The sequence below is a fragment of the Haliotis rufescens genome, unplaced genomic scaffold (genome assembly GCF_023055435.1).
Source record: "Haliotis rufescens isolate VD_foot unplaced genomic scaffold, xgHalRufe1.0.p SCAF_1, whole genome shotgun sequence".
NCBI lineage: Eukaryota > Metazoa > Mollusca > Gastropoda > Lepetellida > Haliotidae > Haliotis > Haliotis rufescens.
In genome coordinates this window covers 4,295,428-4,314,655 of record NW_025963779.1, presented here as the reverse complement: position 1 = coordinate 4,314,655, position 19,228 = coordinate 4,295,428, and the positions used below count along the sequence as shown (strand labels likewise).

Below are 19,228 nucleotides of genomic sequence, written 5' to 3'. Positions count from 1 at the left end.
GATTAGCTGTAAACACAATGGAGATGAGAAAGGGACTGGTTTCTAAACCATAATGATTTGGGTAAATAATACTCCTTAAAGTTGGCATTATATCTGGGATCTTTCAGGAAAAAATGGAATTATCAAAAATGAACAGGTTCGTATTATTAAAAGCTAATTTGATAGTGCGGAAATCCGTTCCAAGGAAAATAAGGCATTTTATAAGAAGAATACCAAACATGTTGTACAACGATCCTTTTAGACAGGGAGCAACTGAATGGATCTAGTGTACAAGTACGGGAAACTGTGCACTTTCCACTGGCAGAATGTATTACAAACAGCGTGAAGAGAATCTATACAGAAACAGACTAGAAGTCGCTACTATTGAAACGAAGTGAACATATAAATGGTCTGTTATTATTTGAAATTGTGGTAATACAATTAAGACAAGTACCAGTAAATTAAACGGAGAGTTCAGCGATATTAAACTTTCAATCACAAACGTACAAAATGCGTGCTTTCTGCTGGCAGAGACTACTGAAAACAGCGTGAAGAAAATCCATAATGAAACAGACTATAGAAATCGCTGCTATCGAAACATGAAGTTAACATATAACCCGTCGGTTACTGTACTTGGAAGTTGCGGTAATACAATTATGACAAGTACCAGTAAATTAAACGGAGAGTTCAGCGATATTAAATCACAAACGTACAAAATGCGTGCTTTCTGCTAGCAGAGACTACTGAAAACAGCGTGAAGAAAATCCATAATGAAACAGACTATAGAAATCGCTATCGTCGAAACATGAAGTGAACCTGTCTGTTGTAGTAAGAAAATTATGACAAGTACGTTTAAAAGATAGTACATTAATCGGAGAGTTCAGCGATATCAAACTTTCAATCACAAACCTACCGTAAATCCCACAGTCTGAACAGCATTTATGAAGGAGGCAACACTTCGGGCGGGATGTAGGTCATGTTTTGACTGAAGCACCCCACACGCGGCTCTCGGACGACCCCGCTATAGCTGTCTCACCATACCATTCCCGTGCACGTGGATCACGTTCCAATATGCAACCGACCGACCGACCGACCGACCCAGCCGCATGGGACTGAGGTACGCTGGCACGCTGTGAGGCCAATACACATGTATGCGCAGTTCTTTGCTTAAGTCTGTTGACAATGTGTATTGTGAATTCGCGCCAATTGATGCAGATATGAGCTTTCACATAACAAATCACACAATGTCGTTATTTACTCCAAGCTACACTGTTTTCTATGCAGAACCGTTGAACAAACGAGCGCAAACGTAAATCTATTTCTATAGTCCGTTTCTGCTTGCGTTATCCATCAGCTGTATAAACACTGTACCTCATTGACCCTGGTAACTGATTTCTGTAGTCCACAGCCGAAAACTATACACAAAGCTCACGTACTGCAAACTGTAGTTTGTTATATAAATAAACCTATACCGACAATAGTGTAGCGTATAGCGCCAAGAGAACGGAATCGTATGCACGAGTATTGCTGTCGATTGAAGTGCAGTGAACGGGACTTATTTGTCATTCTATGGCTGCTTCTTTCAGTGTCTTTTACTTTAAAAAATGTTTGAAGAGTTCGTAAAGCACCCATGTCATCCCCACTAAATGACATTTCCAGAACATGTGAAATAAGAGTTTGATGTATGTAGGATTTGTGATTTGTGACTGCATTTTAATATCGAATTGCACATGTAAATACTAAAGATTGCCTAGTCTGCCAGTTATAGAATGATCTGGTTAGGAGCAAGATGCTGAAAGATGTTGTTATACATAAATTATGCATCATTTCTCGTCCCGTCGTCTTATTTCCTATGTCGCTACAATTGGTCGTGATAACAGACATCCCCACTCAATATACATATACAAAATCTGGTCGAAATCGGACGAGTACTTTCGGAGTTACGGGTATTTAGAGTTCAGCTACGGGTATTTAGAGTTGTGCTATTTGGCAAGTTGATGGACCTGGGCCAAAGAGTGCCGTTTTCAAAAGGCTGTAGCTCCGTTGTCCATTGAGCTACAGATAAACGGTTTGGTGTTCTGGAATCGTCAGGACAAGGGCTATCAGGTCAACATATCACATACATATATTTTCTTTGAAGTTGTTAGTATGGTACTTGGAGCCAAAGTGTGGAGAGTTTGGAAGCTTTTGAGCTGGTAGTTTGAGCTGAGGAGATTTTGGGAGTCAAGTACTGAGATATCTGGTAAAAAACAGTGCCAAAACACTTAATCCAATATGGAGGCCAAACGAAGCAATTTGGCTACATTGGATGTGTAGAGATTTTGTTGGGCTTCTGATTCTGGATCTGTTCAGGAATTTTGGAAGTCTTTGGAGCTTTCGTGGCGGAGTTATGAGCTGTTGAAATTGGGATTTTTAGAGTTGTTTTGAGTTATCTGCCCTTAGTCTTGGAGTCTAGAGTCTTGAGATTTTTGTGGTATCTGCTTCAGGACCTGAGCTATCTTTGTGGAAATTTTGAAGAGATTCTGAGCAGTAGTTTTGGAGGTAGGATTGGAACAAAAAACGCCGGAATAATAATAATAATAATAATAATAATAATAATAAAGAATAATAATAATAATAATAATAAATCGAACAATTACAATAGGGCTCTTGCCTTGTAGGCAGGGAGCCCTAATAATAATAAATCGAACAATTACAATAGGGCTCTTGCCAGGATGGCAGGGAGCCCTAATAAGAAATCGTTATTTTTGCGATTTTGGCACTTTTGACCCCGGGATCGGGTAGCTGGACTAAAACCATTTTAAAAAATTCAAGGTCACCAAGGTCACGGGGTCAAGGTCATTTAGGTGGTCCGTTAAACGAAAATGTACTTTTTTTGGCGAGCTCTCACGCGACTGTTATTGCATGTATGGTGGAAGTGATTAGTAATTATGCATTACCCCGACCAGTTCTAGCATATGTATAGGTAAATTTTGATGATATGCATGTCCGCCGTCCGTCCGCGCGTCTGTCCACCAAAACTCTGTTTTGTCATTTTCTCACGAACTATCTAACTTACAAAGCTGAAACTTTGCAGACATCTTCCTATGGTCTGTATCTAATAGTTCTGTGAATATCAATGCATTCCGTTGTCAAGTTTGGTTTCCATGGCAACCTGACGAAGAAAAACTTAAATCCAAGATGGCGGCCAAACGGCTGGAAATATCCATTTTGACGGCCCGATCGAAAATGATCGCTATCTTATGACGGTGTCACATGCAAAATAGGGTAGCTATTGGAGCAATTTTGGCGGAGATATATGCTGTTTTGTGCCGTTTTTATCACTTTTGGCATTTTCACGGTCTTTAATCCAATATGGACGCTAAATGACGCAACTTTTGACAAACAGCTAAGAACATGAAATGTTCAGCGTCTGATGCTGGTGTATTGTGGTAATTTGTAGCACTTTCTATCAAGAACTTTAGCAGCTACGTAGTTTGCAAAGTAAAAATATGAGAGGCTAGCAAAATCCAATATGGCCGCCACATCACGTGACTTTTGACATAAGAGCAAGAAGAGATCTTGTTCAGCAACCAAAGCAAGACTCAACAGAAGTTGTTCAAATGCCTTACCTCATAAGTTTCCAATGCCAGAGCTAGCTAAAGATGTCCTCTCAAAATTTTAAAAATAACTTTGAGCCGGAAGTTGGAGTCAATATGGCGGCCATTGAAGACATATCTGAGGATTTTTTGTTTGAAGTTGTTAGTATGGTACTTGGAGCCAAAGTCTGGAGAGTTTGGAAGCTTTTGAGCTGGTACTTTGAGCTGAGGAGATTTTGGGAGTCAAGTACTGAGAAATCTGCTAAAAAACAGTGCAAAAACACTTAATCCGATCTGGAGGCCAAACGAAGCAATTTCGCTACATTGGATGTGTAGAGATTTTGTTTGGCATCTGATTCCGGATCTGTTCAGGAATTTTGGAAGTCTTTGGAGCTTTCGTGGCGGAGATATTAGCTGTTGAAATCGCGATTTTTAAAGTTGTTTTGAGTTATCTGCCCTTAGTCTTTGAGTCTAGAGTCTTGAGATTTTTGTGGATATAACTTCAGTAGCTAAGCTATCTTTGTGCAAAATTTCAAGAGATTCTGAGCAGTAGTTTTGGAGTTCGGATTGGAACAAAAATCGGCGGAATAATAATAATAATAAAGAATAATAATAATAATAATAATAATAAATCGAACAATTACAATAGGGCTCTTGCCAGGATGGCAGGGAGCCCTAATAATAATAAATCGAACAATTACAATAGGGCTCTTGCCAGGATGGCAGGGAGCCCTAATAAGAAATCGTTATTTTTGCGATTTTGGCACTTTTGACCCCGGGATCGGGTAGCTGGACTAAAACCATTTTAAAAAATTCAAGGTCACCAAGGTCACGGGGTCAAGGTCATTTAGGTGGTCCGTTAAACGAAAATGTACTTTTTTTGGCGAGCTCTCACGCGACTGTTATTGCATGTATGGTGGAAGTGATTAGTAATTATGCATTACCCCGACCAGTTCTAGCATATGTATAGGTAAATTTTGATGATATGCATGTCCGCCGTCCGTCCGCGCGTCTGTCCACCAAAACTCTGTTTTGTCATTTTCTCACGAACTATCTAACTTACAAAGCTGAAACTTTGCAGACATCTTCCTATGGTCTGTATCTAATAGTTCTGTGAATATCAATGCATTCCGTTGTCAAGTTTGGTTTCCATGGCAACCTGACGAAGAAAAACTTAAATCCAAGATGGCGGCCAAACGGCTGGAAATATCCATTTTGACGGCCCGATCGAAAATGATCGCTATCTTATGACGGTGTCACATGCAAAATAGGGTAGCTATTGGAGCAATTTTGGCGGAGATATATGCTGTTTTGTGCCGTTTTTATCACTTTTGGCATTTTCACGGTCTTTAATCCAATATGGACGCTAAATGACGCAACTTTTGACAAACAGCTAAGAACATGAAATGTTCAGCGTCTGATGCTGGTGTATTGTGGTAATTTGTAGCACTTTCTATCAAGAACTTTAGCAGCTACGTAGTTTGCAAAGTAAAAATATGAGAGGCTAGCAAAATCCAATATGGCCGCCACATCACGTGACTTTTGACATAAGAGCAAGAAGAGATCTTGTTCAGCAACCAAAGCAAGACTCAACAGAAGTTGTTCAAATGCCTTACCTCATAAGTTTCCAATGCCAGAGCTAGCTAAAGATGTCCTCTCAAAATTTTAAAAATAACTTTGAGCCGGAAGTTGGAGTCAATATGGCGGCCATTGAAGACATATCTGAGGATTTTTTGTTTGAAGTTGTTAGTATGGTACTTGGAGCCAAAGTCTGGAGAGTTTGGAAGCTTTTGAGCTGGTACTTTGAGCTGAGGAGATTTTGGGAGTCAAGTACTGAGAAATCTGCTAAAAAACAGTGCAAAAACACTTAATCCGATCTGGAGGCCAAACGAAGCAATTTCGCTACATTGGATGTGTAGAGATTTTGTTTGGCATCTGATTCCGGATCTGTTCAGGAATTTTGGAAGTCTTTGGAGCTTTCGTGGCGGAGATATTAGCTGTTGAAATCGCGATTTTTAAAGTTGTTTTGAGTTATCTGCCCTTAGTCTTTGAGTCTAGAGTCTTGAGATTTTTGTGGATATAACTTCAGTAGCTAAGCTATCTTTGTGCAAAATTTCAAGAGATTCTGAGCAGTAGTTTTGGAGTTCGGATTGGAACAAAAATCGGCGGAATAATAATAATAATAAAGAATAATAATAATAATAATAATAATAAATCGAACAATTACAATAGGGCTCTTGCCAGGATGGCAGGGAGCCCTAATAATAATAAATCGAACAATTACAATAGGGCTCTTGCCAGGATGGCAGGGAGCCCTAATAAGAAATCGTTATTTTTGCGATTTTGGCACTTTTGACCCCGGGATCGGGTAGCTGGACTAAAACCATTTTAAAAAATTCAAGGTCACCAAGGTCACGGGGTCAAGGTCATTTAGGTGGTCCGTTAAACGAAAATGTACTTTTTTTGGCGAGCTCTCACGCGACTGTTATTGCATGTATGGTGGAAGTGATTAGTAATTATGCATTACCCCGACCAGTTCTAGCATATGTATAGGTAAATTTTGATGATATGCATGTCCGCCGTCCGTCCGCGCGTCTGTCCACCAAAACTCTGTTTTGTCATTTTCTCACGAACTATCTAACTTACAAAGCTGAAACTTTGCAGACATCTTCCTATGGTCTGTATCTAATAGTTCTGTGAATATCAATGCATTCCGTTGTCAAGTTTGGTTTCCATGGCAACCTGACGAAGAAAAACTTAAATCCAAGATGGCGGCCAAACGGCTGGAAATATCCATTTTGACGGCCCGATCGAAAATGATCGCTATCTTATGACGGTGTCACATGCAAAATAGGGTAGCTATTGGAGCAATTTTGGCGGAGATATATGCTGTTTTGTGCCGTTTTTATCACTTTTGGCATTTTCACGGTCTTTAATCCAATATGGACGCTAAATGACGCAACTTTTGACAAACAGCTAAGAACATGAAATGTTCAGCGTCTGATGCTGGTGTATTGTGGTAATTTGTAGCACTTTCTATCAAGAACTTTAGCAGCTACGTAGTTTGCAAAGTAAAAATATGAGAGGCTAGCAAAATCCAATATGGCCGCCACATCACGTGACTTTTGACATAAGAGCAAGAAGAGATCTTGTTCAGCAACCAAAGCAAGACTCAACAGAAGTTGTTCAAATGCCTTACCTCATAAGTTTCCAATGCCAGAGCTAGCTAAAGATGTCCTCTCAAAATTTTAAAAATAACTTTGAGCCGGAAGTTGGAGTCAATATGGCGGCCATTGAAGACATATCTGAGGATTTTTTGTTTGAAGTTGTTAGTATGGTACTTGGAGCCAAAGTCTGGAGAGTTTGGAAGCTTTTGAGCTGGTACTTTGAGCTGAGGAGATTTTGGGAGTCAAGTACTGAGAAATCTGCTAAAAAACAGTGCAAAAACACTTAATCCGATCTGGAGGCCAAACGAAGCAATTTCGCTACATTGGATGTGTAGAGATTTTGTTTGGCATCTGATTCCGGATCTGTTCAGGAATTTTGGAAGTCTTTGGAGCTTTCGTGGCGGAGATATTAGCTGTTGAAATCGCGATTTTTAAAGTTGTTTTGAGTTATCTGCCCTTAGTCTTTGAGTCTAGAGTCTTGAGATTTTTGTGGATATAACTTCAGTAGCTAAGCTATCTTTGTGCAAAATTTCAAGAGATTCTGAGCAGTAGTTTTGGAGTTCGGATTGGAACAAAAATCGGCGGAATAATAATAATAATAAAGAATAATAATAATAATAAATATAGCTGCAAGCAGCGATGTCGGGCTCCCGCTGTGTAAGAATTGTGGAAGCGGATCCTGTTCTATTCATAGATGTACTTTTGTAAAATTGCACTTTGGTTATACAGAGTACTAAAAACCATTGAAACTGAGTTCTTAATAAAACTAATTGATTACCATTAAGGCATTTTCTCCTGTTGTTATATAAAAGCATTCGGATATGCGGAAGGATATGTGCTATACTGTGCACGACTATAATATGATCTGGATTATCAATAGGATATTTCACCTGTCCGTTTTGACCAAGAAAAAAATTCCCATTTTGGCCCTGTACCTGTTAAGTATGGAAGATACCAGCATGCAGAGGTGTTGGTGACTTGTTATTGTAATATGCAGGAAATGGATCTTGTAATTTGACCCGTGCTCAGGGATGAGATGGCTTGGGACATTATCTAACAGTAAGAACACATGTCAGTCACCTCTTGTCATCTCCTTGTTGAAGCAATTCAACCAATCAGCTAAGAAAACCCCAAGTCTTCCAAGCGTTTGTGATCAAAGTTTAAAAGAAGATTAGCTGTAAACACAATGGAGATCAATGCACTTAAGTAGGTTGAGAAAGGGACTGGTTTCTAAACCATAATGATATGGGTAAATAATACTCCTTAAAGTTGGCATTATATCTGGGATCTTTCAGGAAAAAATGGAAGTATCAAAAATGAACAGGTTCGTATTATAAAAAGGTAAGTTGATAGTGCGGAAATCCGTTCCAAAGAAAATAAGGCATTTTATAAAAAGAAAACCAAACATGTTGTACAACGATCCTTTTAGACAGGGAGCAACTGAACGGATCTAGTGTACAAGTACGGGAAACTGTGCACTTTCCACTGGCAGAATGTATTACAAACAGCGTGAAGAGAATCTATACAGAAACAGACTATAGAAGTCGCTACTATTGAAAGGAAGTGAACATATAAATGGTCTGTTATTACTTGAAATTGTGGTAATACAATTAAGACAAGTACCAGTAAATTAAACGGAGAGTTCAGCGATATTAAATCACAAACGTACAAAATGCGTGCTTTCTGCTAGCAGTGACTACTGAAAACAGCGTGAAGAAAATCCATAAAGAAACAGACTATAGAAATCGCTACCGTCGAAACATGAAGTGAACCTGTCTGTTGTAGTTACAAAATTATGACAAGTACGTTTAAAAGATAGTACATTAATCGGAGAGTTCAGCGATATCAAACTTTCAATCACAAACCTACCGTAAATCCCATAGTCTGAACAGCATTTATGAAGGAGGTAACACCTCGGGCGGGATGTAGGTCATGTTTTGACTGAAGCACCCCACGCGCGGCTCTCGGACGACCCCGCTATAGCTGTTTCGCCATGCCATTACCGTGCACGTGGATCACGTTCCAATATGCACCCGACCGACCGACCCAGCCGCATGGGACTGAGGCACGCTGACACGCTGTGAGGCCAATATTCATGTATGCGCAGTTCTTTGCTTGACAATGTGTATTGTGAATTCGCGGCAATCGATGCAGGTATGAGCTTAGACATAACAAAACATGCGATGTTGATATTTACTCCAAGTTTCTATACAGAACCGTTGAACGTACGAGCGCAAACGTAAATGTATTTCTATAGTCCGTTTCTACTTGCGTTGTCCATCAGCTGTTTTAACACTGTATCTCATTGACCCTGATAACTGATTTCTGTGGTCAATAGCCTAAAACTATACACAAAGCTCACGTACTACAGACTGTAGTTTGTTATATAAATAAACCTATACCGACAATAATGTAGCGTATAGCGCCAAGAGAACGGAATCGTATGCACGAGTATTGCTGTCGATTGAAGTGCAGTGAACGGGACTTATTTGTCATGTTACTGCTGCTTCTTTCAGTGTCTTTTACTTTAAAAAATGTTTGAAGAGTTCGTAAAATACTCATGTCACCCCCACTAAATGACATTTCCAGAACATGTGAAATAAGAGTTTGATGTATGTAGGATTTGTGATTTGTGACTGCATTTCAATATCGAATTGCACATGTAAATACTAAAGATTGCCTAGTCTGCCAGTTATAGAATGATCTGGTTAGGAGCAAGATGCTGAAAGATGTTGTTATACATAAATTATGCATCATTTCTCTCCCCGTCGTCTTATTTCCTATGTCGCTACAATTGGTCGTGATAACAGACATCCCCACTCAATATACATATACAAAATCTGGTCGAAATCGGACGAGTAGTTTCGGAGTTACGGGTATTTAGAGTTCAGCTATTTGGCAAGTTTATGGACCTGGGCCAAAGAGTGCCATTTTCAAAAAGCTGTAGCTCCGTTGACCATTGGGCTAAAGACAAACGGTTTGGTGTTCTGGAATCGCCAGGACAAGGGCTATCAGGTCAACATATCACATACGTATGTTTACTGCGAAGTTGTTAGTATGGTACTTGGAGCCAAAGTGTGGAGAGTTTGGAAGCTTTTGAGCTGTTAGTTTGAGCTGAGCAGATTTTGGGAGTCAAGTACTGAGATATCTGCTAAAAAACAGTGCAAAAACACTTAATCCGACCTGGAGGCCAAACGAAGCAATTTCGCTACATTGGATGTGTAGAGAATTTGTTGGCCATCTGATTGCGCACCAGTTCAAGAATTTTGGATGTCTTTGGGGCTTTCGTGGCGGAGATATTAGCTGTTGAAATCGCGATTTTTAAAGTTGTTTTGAGTTATCTGCCCTTAGTCTTTGAGTCTAGAGTCTTGAGATTTTTGTGGGCATAACTTCAGTAGCTAAGCTATCTTTGTGGAAATTTTGAAGAGATTCTGGTCAGCAGTTTTGGAGGTACGATTGGAACAAAATCGGCCGGAATAATAATAATAATAATAAATAATAATAAATCTAACAATAACAATAGGGCTCTTGCCAAGATGGCAGGGAGCCCTAATAAGAGTTGACATGACTAAAAAGGTCCTTGATGATATGCATCAACCAAGTCAGCGAGCCTGACCACCCGATCCCGTTAGTCGCCTTTTACGGCAAGGATGGGTTGCTGAATACCTACATGTATTCTACCCCAGATCTTCACGGGTGTACACTGTATGAAGCCTTTGGTGTTCCCGTCATTATATATTGATAAGAGCGACGCAAACCACATTATATCAACTCAGAAAGAATGCTTGGTTTAAGTTACACGCGTCGCAGTTCTGTTCAGTGCACAACATTGATCAGTCAGGCCCCCTCTAGCATGGAGGAATACGCTTACACGTAACTACGGTACCAGTCATTAGTTGCATGACATAGACAGCAATCACGCGATAGGTTTATCCCCAGTATGGCGTTCAGGTAAATTGTAAGGGAAGCCGACCGGTTTCAGTTCATACGCTGGAAGACAGCGTGGATCACAGTGTTGAGCTAAAGATAGGGAGGTAGCAGAATGTACGAGGTGATTGTAAGTCCCGTACTTTAACATAGGCTTACGAACATCGTAGAGCGAAGATTGCTTTGAGGCGCACAGACATGAGGCCGCAAAATGTCAGCACACCTGTTGAGTACTGGCAACACTGATGATCACTATGTGATGCAGGCTCTAATGTTCTGACTGGTTTGTTTGTTTGCTTTACCTGAATTTGAATTATTTGCGATAATACGTTAAGATGACGTAACCAATCAGCAAGAGGCAAAACAACGTAGTAAGAATTACAGAAAATAATTGTGTAGCAGGGCAGTGAATGATGTGATAGCCAAACACTCGCTACGGGTGAGAGACGTATATTAAAGGAATGATAAGTAATATGAACAATATACATAATGCAATCATCGACATCACAGTATTACAAACCATTTTTCGTCACGATATGGCTGAAATATTGCCGATGTGACGTTAAACTTTAACTCACTCACTACAAACCATTTTACATTACAAACACATCTTATTCATATATTAGTAGTTACACTGTGCAATGACCTGCTAATTGATGTAAGAACCAAATAGAAAAATTATTCAAATATTATATTATCTAAGTGTAAAGCGATTATAAATCTCTTCCAAAATACATACATATACATGACTTTACAGGTGTGACACACTCATGGTGTAATATAGAAAACTGATTATACAAGTTATTATGTGCCTACCCTGTGGGTGAGACTGGGGTGTCTTCCCGACTAGCGCCGAAACTTATAATTCCGGGGATGTGAATAAACCATATACTTTTATAACAATGACTAATACAACTATTTACATACATATTAAAATATTTCTCCGGATCCCGTATAGTACAGATTGTATATTATACAGAACTGATCACAAAAGCAATTAAAACATAGCCTATTCCATAAAACAACACATACACTCTTCCTCATACATACAAGAATAAAGAGACAGAAAAGTGATATATTAGTAATTACCAAAGCTTACAATTTAGAAGTCTTGTTTACCACATTGACTTAAATAGGTTGTAACTGAGAATATGTGGTATCAAACACGTTTAGTTAAAGTTTAGTATTATATGTTTAATATACTGCAACATTTAACTGCAAAAACATACAAGTATACACATATATATTAAACTAACCTGATTTTAGATGATTTCACCTGTCAACTTGTCTGTGCAGGAATTGTGTGCAGACTGAGAACATGCAGTGAGACAAAGGGTCAACTTTGAGGGTTAGCTTGGCCAATCAGTTGAGCACGTCTTGGCTTGGGTTTGTTAAGGCTTACAACATGAAGGACACATTAAGTACATCTAATCTATCTTAACAAATGATTAAACATAAAAGTTGAACACTTAAAAGCAGATACTGAAGGTGAATAAAATAAATATGTACAATGTTGAATCTGTCACAATTGCACCTATACTCTTGCCGATGCATAACATAATTACCATGAAATGAACTGTGAAATGAACTTCATTTTCATAAAGGCATCGCCAATATCCTTTTCATCATTCCCACAGACATTGAGTCATGCTCCCTTCTGGTCAAGAGACGTGGCCAAACTGCTCAACCCTGAAGACCTTCTGGACTGGACACTTCTCTCTAGACGTCTTGGCTACACCAATAATGACATCAGGAGCTGGGCTCAGATGCACGACCCACGTATGGCCATGCTGAATGAATGGTACGCGACGAGGGAAGCCACATACGCTGTGCTGACAGCACTGCAAGAGATGGGCAGAATGGATGCAGCTGTGATCGCGGAGGATGAATCTGTACAGGAAAAGTGGGATGAGGAGAGATTTGATGAATTGTTGACTAAGCCAGACCAATATGTGCCGGATACCATAGCGTTTGGTAAAGGGGAGGCAATGGAAGAACCATTCCCGTCTTCAGAAGAAATCCCTGACGAACAGGACACACTAACACCTCTTCCCAAGAAGGAACCAGAAGGAGGTTTTGAGCAACAACCATCTTCAAAACAAACATCCCAACAACATTTTAGCAACTCCCTCTTCAACAGCTTCCTCAAGAGCCTCTGCAACAACAGTCGTATTCGCATCGACAGCCACATCATTAGCCCCAACCGCAGCAGCATCGTTATGACAACCACCTCCACAGTGGTGTCCACCAACTACTCCATCCCAACCCAGTACATCAAACACGTGTTCTATTTTGTAAGTGCTCGACAGACCATAGGAACACATAATCGACACATTAGCCGGGACACTGTTATCTGACGTCTCCGTTCCAACAACCTCACATGTCGCCGACCAGCACGTAGTCCTGTTCTCCAACCACGGCATTGACAAGCACGACTTCAGCGGGCACAGGGTCATCAAACTTGGCGTCATCGTGAGTGGAGGCGCGTCATATTCTCTGATGAAAGTCGCTTTTGTGTCTCCCATGCAGAGGGAAGAGTCAGAATTTGGCGGCGTCGAGGTGATCGTTTCGCTGACAGAAACGTTGTGGAAAGGGTTCCATGGGATGGACCTAGCGTCATGATATGGGCAGGGATTAGCCTTAATGCGAGACTTGGACCCATGTGCTTTCTGAATGTTGGTCAAGGTCGGGGACACGGCGTCACTGCTCAGCGGTATATCGACCAAGTGATCAGACCCTACGTTGTTGCAAATTTTGCACAACATCCAGAACACATTTTTCAGCAGGACAACGCTCGTCCCCATGTTGCCAGAGCTAACATGGCCTTTCTGCAACAACACAACATCCGTGTTCTACCGTGGCCAGCCCTCAGCCCTGATCTGAACCCCATCGAACACTTGTGGGATGAGGTTCAAAGGCGTCTGCACAATGTGCGCTCAGTCCCTACAACTGGAGAACTACGCACAGCTGCTCTGGATGTGTGCAGGAGGATCCCTAGGGCCTTCACAAATCGTCTGATCCACTCAATGTACAGGAGTGTGGCAGTGATAAATGCTAATGGTGGTCACACCAAGTATTGACTGACATTTTTGGTATTGACCCGAAACTGTGTAAGCCCTCAACATTTGAAACAAACAATTTTGTCATCTGCCTTTTAATCCATTAAGCTGTCTTCAGTCAAATGTTTGCCTATCTTGCCCTATTAGTATTTCTTGTCTTTACTGTTGAAAGTAAATAACATGTATACTGCAAACTCGACTTGCGTTTCTTTTGCGTGTGAGTATACTTGTTATTATAATTAAGTTAGTTATTGTTTTGTGTGTTTTGAATTATGGCTTTATTTTGTTCGCATATGTAATTATGATAGCATGTTGATAAAGACACGATGTACACACGCAATCTAACACAGACACACACACGGGTGAACATACGTATATACGTACAGACACGCATTTGAACTCAGACGTACACACATGAAAGTACACACTTGTACACAGATATCCACACATACGTATAGAATATAGACATACAGATTAACAGACGAACGTACACACACACACACACACACACACACACACACAAGAATACATTAGCACATCCTTATCTTTACACACACTGCAGAAGCTGAAGCTTGTGGGGCCCATGTCTTGTGAGGTTTCATGTCATGTATATTTTGTACATCACGCAAACTGAATAAATACAAATTTGAGGCACCTGATGTTGGTACTTCCTCGATTGCTTCACTTCTGTATCTACGTGCATTGTAAACGGTTGGATATAATGTTACTTCTTTTGGTTCAGTGTTTGCTGGGGAGTGGGGTAGCCTAGTGGGTAAAGCATTCGCTAGTCACGCGAAAGACACGGGTGCGATTCCCCACAGCTGGAGTATTGCTAAAGGCGGCGTAAAACAACACTTACTCATCCCTCATTCATTCAGAACATCAATTGTCCCTTCAATTATCTTAATGTAGAACTCCTTTCCCATTGTAATAAAACCGTAGGCACAAGAAATCCTAGACATGTGGAGCTAAGGTACAACTGGATACAAGACATTGATACCTATTTCCTCTTCATGCGTTAACTAAAGTTTACTTTACATACCCACACATGTAGCTGCTTCTGGAGTATAGGCTATTTTGTCATGAAAGTTCCTTTCATAGTCTGTTTTCTCAGGTGAATAATTGCCTTGCCTTTGTATGTATTTATGATGGGAGCTGCTGATGGAAAGGGATACCCTCACCTTTTCGCAAACACCTGGTATATTCACACATACTAATGATATAGTCGGAATCATACACTGTTTTTTAGCAGAGTTTGTTTTTACCATTATGGAAAGGGTTGTGTCCGTTTTGCCTCACTTCATCTTCTGTTAGCTGCCTCCTCTTTGTTTTCATCTCGCTTCTGATCCGTGAAGATCCGGGGTAGAATAGGTCTTCAGGAACCCATACTTGCCGTAAAAGGCGACTATGCTTGTCGTAAGAGGCGACTAACGGGAACGGGATGCACATTTCATCATATCCCAATTGCGTTTATCGATGCTCATGATGCCAATCACTGAATTGTCTGCTCCAGATTCGATTATTTACAGACCGCCGTCATATAGCTAGCATATTGCTGAATGTGGTGTTAAACAACAAACCAACAACAAAAACATCTTGCATCTTCACAATATATTTTACAATTTGCGAAGGTTTGATGGGACCCAGCTCAATTAACTTGGACAAACGAATGTCCGGTAGGGCAGGACATGCTGACACCCGGTGTCATCACTGGTCTTTAGTGATCCATTCATGTAATGTTGACCACTAGTTTGCTTTGTTCGCCCAATTGAACCTGTTTCGGCGGATAATCGATAGTTTTTTATTTATATATATATTTGAGAAAGAAGGAAAGGCTAATGAGAAATATCACGAAACCTCGACTATACCGCATCCAAGTAGTGATCTTATTATTCTGTGAATTACGGGATTGGATATAATGAAATGATTGTCTACAGGAGTTTGTTATACGCGGGGTTGACTGTAACGTGAATAGTGTTCATTGTTGTGAAGAATGCACATCCCATATGGTTGATAATTGTTCATATTTAATACATACATGAGTTGTTTATATTTAGTTCATGTCTCGTTTAATACGTATATTGACTGTTTGACAACTATACACTAATAGACACTGTGTCACATTCTATTACCCAGAACTGTGATCTATCAGCTCATATGCACAACTACAGCTGACATTCGAAATCGTCTTCCTGATCTCAGTACTGTTAACTTCTGTCCATCGCCATTCTCTATCTGTTCTTCAGTAAACGATCACATTCTCCTGTGTTGGAGCTCGAACTGCTGAATGAAAACCGCAGCATGTGTGTTTCTTTGTTTACCCTTCACACCTGTCCAGCTGACCAAAAGCCAAACATGGAACAATGCCTCATCTATTGCCTTCACACACACGCACGCACGCACGCACGCACGCACACACACACACACTTTAGAATTAATCATGTGATATCATTTACTCTGCATTCGTTGAAACGAAGGTTACACTTCCCAACTTTTTATCATTATATCAAATATACGTGAATCATTACGCAACGAGTTGACAATTCTTTAAGCTATGCCCGTTTGTTTTTACACGGAGCCCAGTCGCAAACAGGGCGGTCGGGTAGCCTAGTGGTTAAAGCGTTAGCTCGTCATGCCGAAAACCTGGGTTCGATTCCCGACATGGGTACAATGTGTGAAGCCCATTTCTGGTGTCCCCCGCCGTGATATTGCTGGAATATTGCTAAAAGCGGCGTAAACACATACTCACTCACTAACTCACTCACTCACTCAGTCGCAAACAGGGGCACGAGTCGCTATTCGGCTTGTTCCGGAATAACACGAGTTTGTTACGAATGTGTCCAGATGATATCATACCCTAGTCATGCGCCTCCAAACACGAAATGTCGATAACCACCCTATAAGGACATATAGCCTGTGACTATACAGACTCGTTATCTTATCAGTAGGTGATTCACGGAACATTATCAACTGTTATCATGCTAGCATATGACGTAGTTATTACTTCATGGAAAAGGCATACCTTGTGTGGTCCCCATATTCTGTAGGCAGTGCAGACATCTTGCTGGGACGTGAACGTGAGTATGTCTATCTTGGTAAATGAATGATGGTAACATTGTTTTACAGCAATATTTTAAACATTTGCAATTATACTTTTTTTTCTGTAAAACGACGTTCTATCATGACAGAACCTTTTGTTTCCAAACTAAAATAAATACTGACTCTATTTGACCCTCTGTACCATACATGTACAAATCCACCATTTGTAGATTTGTGTCCTCTACAATACGGTTTACAATGTATCAACGGGTATATATATATAACACATGAACGCCATGACTCATATTTCCTGGAACCCATTGTTGTCCCTATATGGCATCTCTAAGGCCTTATTACTTGACTACAGGTACCCTGTTACGTACACAGTTCAGTCAATAGCTGTAGGGAGCACATGTGAGTTAGAGATCTTTAGATATTAACTTGTTTACCAGATTAGATGTGGTGTTATTAGGCTTTGCAGAACAAGAAATATGTCTGTCTAAACCGACACCATGATAAAAATATCATGTTCAGCTGGAAGTGCAAGTCCCAAGCATGTTGCTATGGTGACGCAATATATACGCAGCACCAGGCGTGTCAAGCTGACATTGATGTAGCAACGTCAAGTTGGCTCATTGTCAGGTACCGTTGACAATATGTTTTGCATACAAAATTTTAAGGTATCGTCTAAATAAAGATTCGGCACAAGTTATCAACTTACTAGTCCTTCTCCTTACACATTTTAACAACATCGATAACCACAGGCCTAGAAATTGCAATTATAAGATTTCTGATATATTACATACTTCAGCGTCAAAACATTTTCTGAAGTTGAGAAAAGTGATATTTATACTGCAGTAAACCAGAGACGTATATACGTCCGTTCGTGCTGTTAATTAGACGTTTCAAAACCCATGGGGAATAGCCTGCCACTTGCTTGGAAGGTGCTGTCCTAATTCCCGTATATTTGCTGGTGGTCCATGGCTGTTTCTCCCCACCTCGTCCCATGCATGTTCAATCGCAGCCGAATCAGGAACTCGGTCACCACTATAACACGATGTGGTGTGGCGTTACCATCCTGCAATATGGACTTTGATCAAGCTGGCAAAGTGCAGGAAGGACTCAGGGTTGAATAATCTCTTTTAGATAACAGTGACAAATTTAAAACAGTAACCCAATACAGTAGATTAATCCTAGGTTAAGCTTGAGCGCTACCGTATGCAGACTGTTACTTGTGTGGATCAACTTGTTGTAAGAGTTGTGTTTCCTACTGAGGAGTCATGAGGAGTTGCACCCGAGTATAGACTGCATACTTTGGAGGGTATGCTTAGCCCAGGTCAAGATGAATTATCTGATCCTTTGTCATCTGAACCTAATTGATTTCTGTTACTGTTTCAGGTGGCCACTGGACATTGTTCGGCATAAAACTTTGGTGACAGTCAGCTCAAGATGGACCAAGATACACAGTCAGCTGGTGAGTTACAATCAGTTGAAGCAAATTAAAAGATTTAAAAACATCGATGTAAAAACATATATTAAAATCTTCTACTTGTTTAAAATATAAAGTATGCATTATAAATGTAATACATTAACCATCAATATACATAATTCAACTTGGCTAAAGAAAAGAAAAAGAAAGTACTCAGTAGCATGTATACTGAACTGCAAAAGAAACGTCACCCCAAGTAAATTTGCATGAAAAGTTGTCATTTAAATATGTGGGTACTTTTTGTCAAAGTTTCTAAAATTTAACATTACCATGTCCGGACAAGTGAAATTTGATGATAAAAAACAAAGCAGATGACAATAAAACTAATCGCCTTAACGCATCACGGCAATGGCCATGGTAACCCGATACACGTGAGTTCTGTGGAAATTGAAATGCACATGCGTTCCCCCATTTCTTGCCCTATAAAAATCCACCCAGATCGGATAACATTCGTTCGTTATTGAATTTCTACCACATGCCAAGATTGACAAAAAATCAGCGACACCAAGCTCTTGGCCGATTGCAAGTTGGACAAAGTCTTGAGACCACACGCCATACCTCATTTGGCACGTCGCCGCAGCCACGAGATTCAGCATGATAACGCCCATGCCCATAGTGCGAGAGCAACAAGAGACTTCCCCCAGCAGAATGGCATCGGAACCATGCAGTGGCCGCCTCATCCATTCCATGTATCGACGTTGCACGGCAGTCATCAATGCACATGGCGGACACGAGATACTGACTTGTGATGCCATTTTCTGAGAGACTAGTGTTGTGTTTCACTTTAAGAACATTTGACACTTTAATTTCAACCTTGATGATCAGTTTTGCCAGGTTTCATCTTTTTAATATGTCTCCAAGTATGTTTTCAGTGTTTGGACAAATTGGGCTTCTCATATATCTATCCATGGTGACGTTTCTTTTATGGTTCAGTATATATACGAACACTCGAATGATCGAAACGGGGAAGGGTAACATATGTATTTTATT

At 40.3% G+C, this 19,228-nt stretch overlaps 1 protein-coding gene across 2 annotated transcripts in view; it reads left to right on the top strand.

Moving 5' to 3' along the window:
- The first annotated feature begins 16,690 nt into the window (after positions 1-16,690).
- LOC124150112 (sacsin-like) overlaps positions 16,691-19,228 on the top strand; it is a 31,808-nt gene continuing 29,270 nt past the window's right edge. Inside the window, exons 1-3 of one of the 2 annotated variants that reach the window (XM_048397670.1) lie at positions 16,702-16,787; positions 17,117-17,163; positions 18,148-18,223. In XM_048397670.1, coding sequence (XP_048253627.1) covers positions 18,199-18,223 — 25 coding nt within the window. In that variant the 5' untranslated portion in view covers positions 16,702-16,787; positions 17,117-17,163; positions 18,148-18,198. Of the gene's footprint in view, positions 16,788-17,116; positions 17,164-18,147; positions 18,224-19,228 lie in introns of both variants that reach the window. The other variant, XM_048397652.1, reaches the window with a different exon arrangement.